General features: G+C 38.5%; 1 protein-coding gene across 2 annotated transcripts in view; it reads left to right on the top strand.

Moving 5' to 3' along the window:
• Positions 1-4,319: 4,319 nt before the first annotated feature.
• MYOF (myoferlin) overlaps positions 4,320-12,435 on the top strand; it is a 161,159-nt gene continuing 153,043 nt past the window's right edge. For both annotated transcript variants that reach the window (XM_051981667.1, XM_051981666.1), the window contains exon 1: positions 4,320-4,520. In XM_051981667.1, the coding sequence (XP_051837627.1) occupies positions 4,433-4,520 (88 nt within the window). In that variant the 5' untranslated portion in view covers positions 4,320-4,432. The remainder of the gene's footprint in view (positions 4,521-12,435) is intronic.

Here is a 12,435-nt window from a genome sequence, read left to right as displayed (position 1 = left end):
GTAAGGAGCAACTGCCAGAGACAGTTCTTTCTACCAAGATAAACTGTCACTGTTACTGAAACTTAGTCTTGGAATTGTGTAGAATTCTGAGAGATTTTGTGATTGATTGAGGGACTCACATGAGGGTCCCATGTACCAGACATAGCACTTCAGTGTAGGTTTTCTGAGCTCCAAGACCAAGTCTTCATCTGCTATTTTACATAACCTCTCAAACAGGAAAATTTATCTAAAATGGGAAATTTTCAGATTTCAGATTTCCTCTTCCTAATAAGCACATCCTAATTGTGCTGGAGCCAGCTCCAACTGACTCAGAGCTGATTGTTAAATTTTCACTCTAAGCTTTTTCACCTTGGAAATCAATACAAATGAGAGTTCAATTTATTGTTTGTTGATTGTCTACACTTAAGAAAGTTTTGTCACCTGGAACAGATACATACTCTGGAAGTTTAACCCTTTCACCACTGGGAATTCCATCCTGGCACCTCTGCTGTCTTTACAGGCAATTGCCTAACCTGGCTCACTATTTCACTTTACTCTCTTTTCCCCAGCTATCTTCATCACAGCCTCACCAACCACGTTGTGACTTTGCCAAATATCTTTCACCACCACTCTAGTTCCATGATTAAACCAACTCTACTATTGTTCCTGGAAGGAAGATTTCACACTCTTCTTTCATGACCCCATTTCTCATCCTCAGAGTTCTATACCAGAATACTGAATTCCTGGCTTCCTCTGCCCTATATGTGTTAACTCCCTCCTAAGAACGTAAGCTTCCTGAGAGCATAGACTGCATTGTCTTTGTGTCCCCTGCACTTGTGCTTGGCACATAGTAGGTACTTGCTTAATAAAGACTTTTTCCTTCATCATTCATTTACTCAGGTACTAGAAATGCAATTAAAACTCTTGTTCTTGATTATATTTTTTGCTCCTGGATTCTTCTCAATGTATCAAATTTCTCTGAACTATCCCCTAGGACCTTTATCGGCACCAGCTGTTTGTCAAATCAGTGAAATTCCAGTTTGCAAAAAAAGATGCTCATTCTCAGATTAACATACAACTTTAAGAGCAGCCAACCTGTGCACAGGAATACAATCACCAGTCCAGCTTTGGGGAGCCCAGACATAAAGTACCAGATTTGACCATCCAATTATGATCTTCACAGCAGTTTGGTTCTTCCTGGGAATTGTCTGGCACATTTTACCTAATCATGGAATCTGTCAAGAATCACTCTCTTCAATTAATCAACAAGCATTTATGAAGTACCAGGCCGACATGTACAAAAATCAATACATACAAAAGACATACAGAATAGATGGAAAATATCCTAGAAGAGAAGGACCTAGAAAGGTAAGGAGTTGTGGTGTTATGACCTGGGAAAGGCCTATTGTAGAAGATAGCACTTCAGCTAAGTCTGGAAGGAAGCCCAGGATTGTAAGAGAGAAAGATGAGGAAGAGCACTGAGTGAAGGTGGGGACAGCCAGTGTAAAGGTTCGGAGAGGGGAAATGAAGCATCATTCATGAGGAACATTGAGACTACTAGTATGGCTGGACCATAGAATGCATGGAGGAGAGGAATAAGTAAGAAAAGTAGAAATATGGGGAAACAGGAAGGAACACCAACAACTCGTTGGATGAAGGAAGGAGCTAGAAGCTAAAACTGACTCTTGAAAAGTAAAACATAATTTGGCTAGAAAATGGGTTGAAAAGGGTAGAAATTGGAAGCCAGGGGACCATTTAGGGGTTTAATTCAATAGTTCAGTCCACATGTAAAGAAAAAAGAGCTAGAATAGAACATCTTTTAAGGGGAGAGAAGGATAGTTATGAGAGATTTGGTGATACAATGAGCAGGACTTGGTAACTGATTGGATATGGGAGCATATAGGAAGTGAGGTGTTGGGGATGATCCTTGGGTTGCAAACCTGGATGGATGACAGTGCTATTGATAGAAATATGAAAGTATGAAAGATGTGTGGTTTTAGGGGGAAAATGTTGAGTTCTTTTTTGGGAATGTTGAATTTGAGATACTGATGGTACATTTGCATAGAGATATTCAGTAGGCAATTGGTAATGTCAGCCTAGGAGTCATTTGTATAGAGATGATAATTGAACCTATACGGGGAAAGGAGAGGCAGAGACAGAGATGGAGACAGACACAGAGACACAAGAGACAGACACAGAGACAGAGAGATAGAGACAGAGAAGAGGAAAGGAAAGAAAAGAGGAGAGGAGAGGAAGAAAAAGAGAGCAGAGGGAGATATACATAGCCATAAATACAGATTCAGAAAACGAGAAAGAGACAAAGGGAGCAGGAAGGGGAAGAGAGGGAGAGAGTGCAGCAAGAAGAGAGAAGGTGAAGGTCCAGGGTATAGTCTTGAGCATACATATTTAAGTGGCAGAAGAATTATTATGTAGCAAAGGAAACTGAGGAGTATTCCAATAGGCATGAGATGAACCAGAAGAAGTTTCTAGAAGCCAAGGAAGAGAAAAGGTTTTCGGGAGGCTGTGATGGACAGTATCAAAAGCCACACACAAGGTCAGATAAGTGGAAGGTGGAGAAAAAAAATCCATTGTAATAAATCATTGGAAAAGAAACAGTTCCAGTGTAGGTATAGGATTAGAGCCAGATTACTTGGGATTGGAGGAGTGGAAAGTGAGGAAATGAGGATAGAGAATAGTGATAATTTCATTTATCATTATTTTTTAGAAATTTTAATTTCTAGAGACAGCAAAGTGGCACAGTGGATAGAGCACCAGCCCTGAAGTCGGGAAGAACTGAGTTCAAATCTGGTCTCAGACATTTAACACTTCCTAGCTGTGTGATCCTTGGCAAGTCACTTAACCCCAATTGCCTCAACATCAACAAAAAAATCAATTTCTAAATGATAAATAAGTGATACATTTTGATGGCAGGGACAAATGAGTATTTTCTAAGAGTGGAGGATTTGAGTTTATTAATAGACAGCAGGGAAGAAATCAGGAGAAATGGAGAAACCATGTGAGAGTAAAAGACTATTATGACTACCAATGTCGATCATCTGACAATTATCTAGATCTTTAAGATTTACAAAATACTTTGCAAAAGTTATGTCATTAAAATTCTACAACATTATATAGCAAGCACTACAAATGTAGTCTCTCTTTAAAGATGAGGAAAATGAAGCTCTAAGAAGATGATTGACTTTGCCCATGGCCACACAGCTAGGGGCAGCAAGGAGTGGAAATGGATGGAATGGCAGGTCTGAGTTCAAATACAGCCTTAGACATTTACTAGCTATGTGACCCTGGGTAAGGCATTTAATCTTGTTTGCCTCAGTTTCCGCATCTGTAAAATGAACTGGAATAGGAAATGGCAAACCACTCCAGTATCTCTCCCAAATGGGGGTCCAAAGAGTTGGGCATGACTGAAATGACTAAAATTCAACAAAACAATACAATGAGTATGAGGTGAGAAATCAAATTAAGCCTTTTGGACTAAAAGGGCAGCACTCTATTCATTATATTATTTTCCAAGGATAAGGTCTTTGTGGATCTAAGAGGGGTTGGGGTCAAGGAATTGGCCCTGGTAAGGAAAAGAGCCTCTTTCTTGGAAATAGAAGCAAAGGAGAGAAGAATCAGGGCTGATGGAGAGAACTTCTGTGATGTGGAGAAGGAAACTCCGTTAATAACTTCAGTTTCTCAGTAAAGAGAGGGAGAGGGGAGACAGGGGCATGAGAAGTATGACAGTGACATCCAGATTTCCTTATAGTAGCAATTTTGCCTAATCAAAGACTACTTGGTAATTAAAACCTCAGATATTTAAGCTTAAAATCTTGTATCGTTCGGCTATTCCAAAGTCATGCAGAAGAGGGAGCTTCTTACTTAATTTTGAAAACTGTAAGTAGATACCTTATGGGTGTGTGAGAGGGGAGAAAGGTACAGTTAATTTAACGGCACCATGGCTAATCAAAGTTAAAGACCTTTCTCTCCAAAACTCGGGCACCTCCAAGCTATGGTGTATCTCTAGCTACTTTCTGCTTCAGGAACTGCTGCGGAAAGAATCAAACAGTAGCATCATTTTCCAGTTTTTTCCACCTTATTCATTAACCCTAAATCTATTTTAGTTCTCTATATTGTCATATTTTTAGTTGGAGTTTAAGAGGTTTCACTTCTGTCTTTCCGGATTTCACAAGGTATTACTACAGCCAGTTTCTGAGTAAGAATGGGGTTTGGGGGTATCGGCTTACAGATTGCCTGTGGTAAATAATCTTACAGAGATCCACCCATTTGACTTTTTTTTTAATTCCACTTCTCCCCTCCCCCCCTTCATTGTAAGCAAATCATTCCCTGACTTCTTTGCTCAGTTAGTTCTCCGAGGAGTCGCAAGTCCTGATGCAGTACTACCTTCCCAAACTTCATTTTCCTAATTTAGCAGCTTATTGCAAGTCCAGCAACCATGCTTCGGGTTATTGTGGAGTCTGCGAGTGATATCCCTAAAGGGAAATTTGGGAAACCGGATCCAATTGTCTCGGTTATTTTTAGGGGTAAGACAACTTTTTTTCTTAGTTCCAGGATCATGTTTGGATTTTGATATTCTGCAATTTCTCCGATATAGTTAGTTGTGTCATGATTTTGATAATAAGGTGATTGTTCTGCTTGCAAAGACTGTGATCAGTGGGCTCTTGTTACCTGTATAAAAGAGGAAATGGATTTGATTATCTTGGATGCTCTCTCTTCTCCCCTCCTTCCCTCCTCCCTTCCCCCAAAGTCTGCGAGACTTAACCCAAGAAGTGAAATTTGAGCCTCTGGGGGAAAAATTATTGCTTTGCTTTTTAAAGGAACACATTGACTTATCTATTGTGGGTTCTGTGATTTAAAAATCTGTAGAGATTTTAGTTGCAAATTTCAGGGATTTTATACATAATTTCTTGTCAGCCATAAACCTGTTTTAAAAAGTAGTCAGCTGTTCGAGCAACTCATGGTCACCAATATAATTTCATGGTGGTAATCCTCTTGCTGTTGTATTTTTGGCGATGAAAAATGGGGGTTGTAAGATCATATATGGCTCTAGAGCTAGAGGGGAGATCAGAAATCCTCCTCACCTTCATTACAGATGAGGAAACTGAGGCTCAGAGAGATTTAAAGAAAAAACTTGCCCAAGGCCACATAATTAGTATATAGAAAAGCCAGGGTTGGAAGCAAATCAAAGGATCAAAGACCTCCCCCCACCTCTTTTAAATTTTTATTTATTTATTTATTTATTTTTACAAATGAGGCAACTGTGTCCTGGGGAGGTTAAATGGCTTAAATAGGCCCACAAAGAGTAAATGTCTGAGGGAGATTTTGAGCCCAGATGTTCCTTTTTCCTCTAGCTATGATTTGTGGGTGAGTTAACTGCTATTATTTTTCTCTTTTTTTGATGTTTTTCTTTCTGGGTGGGAGCTAACTTTTTGGGGTTTGAGGGAATTGCTTGTTAAGTTCTTTATTATTCGAGGAGTTTCTTTATTGGAAAGATTCCTGTGCTACTGGTGAAAGGATGAGTGTCTGGGGGAGATCAGATTCTAGTCTCACTTTGCTGACTTTGTGTGACCTTGGGAGGATGTTAGCCCCTCCGGGCTGTAGATTCCTCACTTATTAAATGAAAGGGTTGGAATATCTAAGATCTCTTCCAGTTCTAAACTTCTATGAATTTTTGAGAAAGTTATTTTTTTCTAAACTCCTCTCTCTGGTGATGGTGATTGACGTAGCTGGAAGTCAGTTTCTAAGTTTTTAGGGACTAACCATTGACCATTTGCAAACACAGACACTAGATACCATAATAATTAGAGGGTAAAGGGTGAGAGGTGAAAGGTAAAGGCAAAGAATAGAAATTTAAACCTATTCTTCTCCAGGAATTAATTTTCTTCTTTCCTTTGTGGATCTTTGGGTCTTTTCTTTTCCTCTTCCCTCGCCGGTCCAATGCAGTTCCATTTAATTCAATCAGCTTCTTGTGGTTGTTAATATCAACATTATTATTACTGGATTGAAGAGACATTTTTCCTGCTGTATTCAGGGCTCTTATGTGAGAGGCAGCATGGCATAGTTAGAGACCAGGCCATGAAAATGGGAAGATGTGTTAGACTAGGTGCATGGCTTGGGGCAAGTCAATTAACCTCTTACTGCTCCAAACCATTAAGGTGATAAATTGAAGAATAGGGTTGATTTGCATTGGCATATGGAGTTTCAATCTCAGGTTCCATCCAAAAAAAAGTATGTGGAAAGGGAGTGGGGAGGGTAACATTATGTCAGCATTATTGTCTAGAGAGTAGTTGGAACCTCTTGCTAAAATATGACTAAGGAATCAGGTATGACTCTCACTTAAAAACAACACACGCTTATATAATGCCTTATTATTACAAAGTACTTTATAAAAATTACCTATTTTAGTTATGATAGGGGCACAGATCTTAGAACTTAAAAGAATCTCAGAGGCCATTTTGATCAACCCCAAGTTTAATGTCAGTAGTCCTCAATTATCTAGTCTGGTGAGCTTTTGGCAAAAACAGAAAACAGGTTTGGGGAAGAGAGAATGTGAAAAATGATTTATCCTTTGTTAATCTGTCCTCGAACACTGTGTGACACTGGAAAAGTCACATAATTATTTGTCTCAGTTTCCTCAACTGTAAAACAAGCTGGAGAAGGAAATGGCAAAACCCCTCCATATCTTTGCCAAGAAAACCTCAAGTAGAGTCACCAAGAGTCAAACACAACTCAACAACAATCGAGCCCAGGAGTGGCAGAACCAACACGACATTTGTCTTTAAGTATATGGAGGGTTATCTTATGGAAGATGAATTAGACTGTGCCCTGGGGAAGACACTGTGCGGTATGGTTGGGTGAACAGGGAGAGAATGGGAGAGAAGGGAAACCATGGATCAGCTCCTGGGGAGAAAGGTGCTGCCCCCACTATCAGTGTGCTGGACTAAAGTCTCACTCTCCTTGACTACTCATCTATAGGGAAAAGGAAAGGAAAAGACCAAGGGATCTCTAAGATTTCTTGTAGTTCTGGCATTCTATGATTCTATAAGAATAATCTATTTTTTTTAAATCCTAAAGAATCCTGGGTTCCCTAAGCATCTGTGCATTATATTCATGTATGTGCATAATGTATAAAGATGCCTTTGACCGAGGACTGAAATTTAGAAACTACTTGGATGAAATTTGGCAAAGTATGAAAATTACAAGAGAATTACAAAATAGAGCATGGCTGACTTATTGATAGTTAAAATTCAAGACTATTATGGAAAAATGACTTGTTCTTTTAATGATTATGAATTAATCTAAGGCTCTAGATGTATAAAACCAAGTGCTGAGAGAGAAATTGAAGATTTCTGTTAAAAAAAAACACAGACCACCTAAATGGCCACTCTGGATTGGCATTTCACTCCATTCTCTTTTTTCCAACATTGTCCTTGTAAATTGAGGCACACATCCTAAGGAATCTGGATTTCTTTCCCCAAAGGAAAGGAGACCTTGGTTACCCTTTTTCTCAAAAGGAAAGTAAATCTGAGAGAGACAAGGCCTATGAAATTAAGAATGATCTTTATTAGCAGGTATAACGTGATCATTTGGAGCAGACAGCCTTATGCTGAAACAGCTCAATTTGGGAAAACAAGGACATGGTTTATATTATTTTCAGACAAAGGAAGGTCAGGGAAAAGGATATGTCTCCAGCATGAAGAGAAGGGGAGTGGCAAAAAGCAGAAAACTGAGGAATTCCAGGTGCAAGGACTGTGATTTTTTTGATAAGTCAAACAGAAAGAACCCAGGCAGTTCAAGGCTCAAATATAAACAAGAAGAAAGAAAGATGTCTCTGAAAGTCCCATAAAAGTAGGATGTTTTGGGAATCTAAGATTAACTTATAGGTTGGGTGGTTGTCTTTCATTCCTGAAGAGGACCAAAATGATGTCATTATGTTGGAGTCAAGTTACCGTGTGTCTAACTTTGACTCTTCAGACCCATACAGGCTTGGAATGCTCTCTCACAAATAATCCATATGAACATTTGGGGTGGAGATGTCTCTAAATTTGTGCATCTCATGTTTCTTTGGAGCCACTACAGTTTTGTTTTGCTTATAGAATATCTTCTTTAAAGAGGGCACGCCATGCTGGGCATTTCTTTGTCAGCATCTCCCACGTCATGCTATCAACTCCAGATTTCTTCAGTGAGACCTTGAGATGATGGAGACAGAGATGATCTCTGCTGATCCCTTTAGTGCTTGTTCATTTTCTTTTTATTTCACTTAACAGACAGAACCTTTGATGATTCTTATATCTCCTTCACCCCTAACTAGTTGAATGGCTTTGGGTAGGTTCTTTGAAGGATCAGAGAATCACAGTTCTGTAACTGGAAGAAGAGGTATTAGACTTCTACCAAACTGAAGGTCTGTAGAATTGTTGTGTCGACCTCATTGTTGGATGCCTGTGGAACCTCGACAGCGTACCAGCGCCATACCAGAAACTGCATCCCTTCCATTTGAATTGTCTCAGGAAGATTCTGAAGATCGCCTGGCAAGATAAGATATCAGATACTGAGGTCCTTTCTTAAGCTGAACTGCCAAGCGTTCCAACTCTGTTACAGAGAGCACAACTCTAATGGGCTGGCCACATTTTTCCACTGCCAAGCTTATGCTTTTGTATATGAATTGGACTAGTTGGCCACTGGGGCTCTTTCTAACTCTCACATTCTATGATTCTGTGATACTTGCACCATGTCCCTCAAATAGTTATGATGAAAGTAACATTGTAAATTGCTAAACACCACAGAAAGGAAAAAACTTCATTACCTCTAAGTGGGAATAATAACTCCTCATTGGCCTACAGCTCAGAAGCTGCCTGAAGAATCTTCTTAAGTTCTGTGATTCATCAACAGAGAGCTTTGATTTATGCAAAAGATGTATGTTTAAAGAGTTGTATGCTGTTATAAAAATGGAAATTTCCACAATTGAACACATTTCTTTCATTTAGGGGTGAGGTACAAGCAAAGTCTGTAAGGATTCTTTTTCTGATCAAGTTTCTATGACTGGCAGAGTTGGACATGAGTGACGACTTGCCATGGTTTGTGAAGGCATGCTCTCAAGCAAGAGGGGTTTTCAGTTCTCTGCCATTTAAGGGAACCCCATAGCTGACAGGACCCAGACACAGTTTTCCCAATCAGCTGGCTACTCTTTTCACTTTTAGTTCTGTGATTATCCAAAGAATTTCTGGGATTTGTTTTGATTTGACCTAAGTCTCTTTGAGCATTTGCAACAGATTATCTCTGCTCTGGTTCTGTCTGCTTCCTCTGGCTAGTAACCTCCTACCCTTTTCTAAAACTTCTATATACTTCATGCTGGGAAATTTCTCGACCTGTGACTGAACATGTGGGGCCTCAGTGGTTAATCCAGAGCTGTCCCTCCCTGTGGTATCAGAGATGGGAAAGCAGTCAGGCCTGCCTGATACAGAATTTACATACTCTTTATATAATCCTGAGTTAATTGTCTTGATTGGGAGGTGATGAAGGATTCAGGTAACATGTACATCAGCTAGAAGGAGTGATGAGAGGTGGCAAAACTTAACATGTCTAGTTTGTGGCAGCCCTTTTCGTAGTGGCTAGAAACTGGAAATTGAATGGATGCCCATCAATTGGAGAATGGCTGGGTAAATTGTGATATATGAATGTTATGGAATATTATTGTTCTGTAAGAAATGACCAGCAGGATGAATACAGAGAGACTTGGAGAGACTTACATGAACTGATGGTAAGTGATATAAGCGAACCAAGAGATCATTATACATGGCAACAGCAGGACTATATGAAGATCAATTCTGATGGACATGGCTCTCTTCTACAATGAGAGGATCCAAATCAGTTTTAATTGATCAGTAATGAACAGAACCAGCTACTCCCTGAGAAAGAACCCTGGGAAATGAATATGGACCACAACATAACATTTCCACTCTTTCTGTTATTATTTCCTTGCATTTTTAGTTTTTTTTCCTCAGGTTATTTTTACCTTTTTTATAAATCTGAACTTTCCTGTGCAACAAGATAACTGTATAAATAAATATGTATTCACATATTGTATTTAACATACACTTTAACTTATTTAACATGTATGGGACTACCTGCCATCTAGGGGAGGGGGTAGGGGGAAAAAGGGGAAAGTTGGAACAGAAGTGTTTGCAAGGGTCAGTGTTGAAAAATTACCCATGCATATGTTTTGTATATAAAAAGCTATAATAATAATAATAATAATAAAAACCTTAGACATGTCTAGTCAAAACCATCACTGTTATTTACCTCTCTTCTTCTTAAAGACTTTCTCCCCTTCCCCCATTCGCCCTCCCCCCTCCCCCCCTACACGCATAGTATTCTTGATAGTCTCTGCCTTACTTTTGTCTCCTGTTAGGCCTCTGTCCTTCCTTTGTGTAAGTTTAAAATGTACTGTCATAAAAGCCTACTGCTTTATAAATTCATTAGCTGCCTGACTTTTTCGAAGTCCTTTTTAAGTCTCCAAGCTTAGTTTGTAAGTAAGGCAAATCTCAGGATGAAAGGGAAAAAAAGGATCTCCCGAGAGTGTTACCGTTATGGCATATTAAATACTTTTAAAAGCAACAGGATTTAACCTACTGAGTCATTAATACCACTTCCTGGAATTGGGAGTTTGGAGACTTTCCATCCAAATGGCCCAACCCTACTTAAACTTAGCCTATTTCAGAAGTCCAGTACATAGAGATTTATTATGCCAGCTCCTAGCTATTTGTAAAAGTGGAGCTCCTTTTAATTAGTTGACTTTGTATTCTCTGTAGTATGAAGCACCTACTCTCAGCCTCAGAGTATTATTATTTTTTCCCCTTTTATATTGGATAAATTGCAAGATTCATCTTCTTGCCCGTCTTTAATATTTTTATTCACTGATGGTTACAGAATCTGAAAGCTTCAAGGGATTTTAGAGATTATCTCATTCAATTTGATAGAGAAAGAAATTGAGACTCTAAAAGATTGTCTATTAAGGGAAGTCAGGTAAGAAATTAAGTGACAGAGCCAAAGTGAGAACTAAAGTTTTCCAATTCATAGGGCAAAACCCTTCTTCTTACACCACACTGCCTCAGGCATTGTTTCACTATTCTCCAGAACAAGTAACATATTGTTGACAATGAATTTGCATTTTATTATTTCACCTAGTAAACGTCTGTTTTTTCGACTATATTTTGATAGAGTATCAACAATTAAAACCCTGTTTTTACATAATTTTCATTTCTAAATACAGGATGACCCCCAAAAGTCTTTTTATTTATCAAAGTGTGAAATTGCACTAAAACTTTTTGGGATATTTTCTATATCCTTTTCTCCTTTCCTTACCCAGTGAACCATCTCTAGTAATAAATAATAAAAGAGAAAGAAGGGGGAAAAAAAGAAAGCAGTTTCATAATCAATCTATCAATTGAGTCAGATGGAAACCCAATGAAGGTAGGGAGATAAATTTTTCATCCTATCTTCAGGTCTAAATTTGGTCACTGTAATTAGACTGTGTTGAGGTTATTGTTTTGATATTCTTTTCATCTACATTGTGGTGGTTATTAGATATGTTTTCTACTCACATCGCTTTATATCTATTAATATGTCTTAATGTTTCTCTGTGTTCTTAATATTTCTTAATTTTTACAATGTAGTTATATTACACTATATTCATGTACTACAATTTACTGAGACCTTTCTCTCACCTCTTTGGGCTACATACTTAGCAGTAGGATCTCTGGCTCAAAGGGAATGGACATTTTGATCACTGGTTTAGTTAGCATGGCTCATAATTTCTTTCCAGAATGCTTTATACAGTTCACAACTCTACTAATCCATATTGATAATAAGCCTGTCTTTCCACAACTCTTTTAACATTGACCCTTTTGTCATCTCTGAATATCTTTTTAAAAATTATATAATAATTAGACTGGAAAAGTAATTAAGAAACTTTTTTTTCCCTTTTGTCCCAAGCCCTGAAAAGTTAGGTGACTTGAACTACAAAGGGTTATATCTCTCCCTTTATCTACTAAGTCAAGTTATGTCTACTTAAGACTCCATTATAGAATCTTGAATGTGGATCCTGAAAGGAAATTTAAACAACCTCCCAACTTTCAGACAGTATCATACTTTAGATCGGTTTTTATTGTTGATCAGTCATTTTTCACTTGTGCCTGACTCTTTGGGCCCCTATTTGGGATTTTCTTGGCAAAAGTCCTTGAGGGATTTTCCAATTCCTTCTCCAGATCATTTTCAAATCAGGAAACTAAAGCAAACAAGGTTAAGTAACTTTCAAAGGGTCACATAGATAGTAAGCATCTGAGGCTAGATTTGAATTCAGGTCCTCCTCAGGACCAACTCTCTATGCACTGTACCACCTAGTGGCCCCAAACCTGCTATGTATTCAGTTGTTTAACAAAA

The sequence above is a fragment of the Antechinus flavipes genome, chromosome 2 (genome assembly GCF_016432865.1).
Source record: "Antechinus flavipes isolate AdamAnt ecotype Samford, QLD, Australia chromosome 2, AdamAnt_v2, whole genome shotgun sequence".
Lineage (NCBI taxonomy): Eukaryota > Metazoa > Chordata > Mammalia > Dasyuromorphia > Dasyuridae > Antechinus > Antechinus flavipes.
The sequence above is the reverse complement of the archived record's forward strand: the minus strand, read 5'-3'. Positions and strand labels throughout refer to the sequence as shown.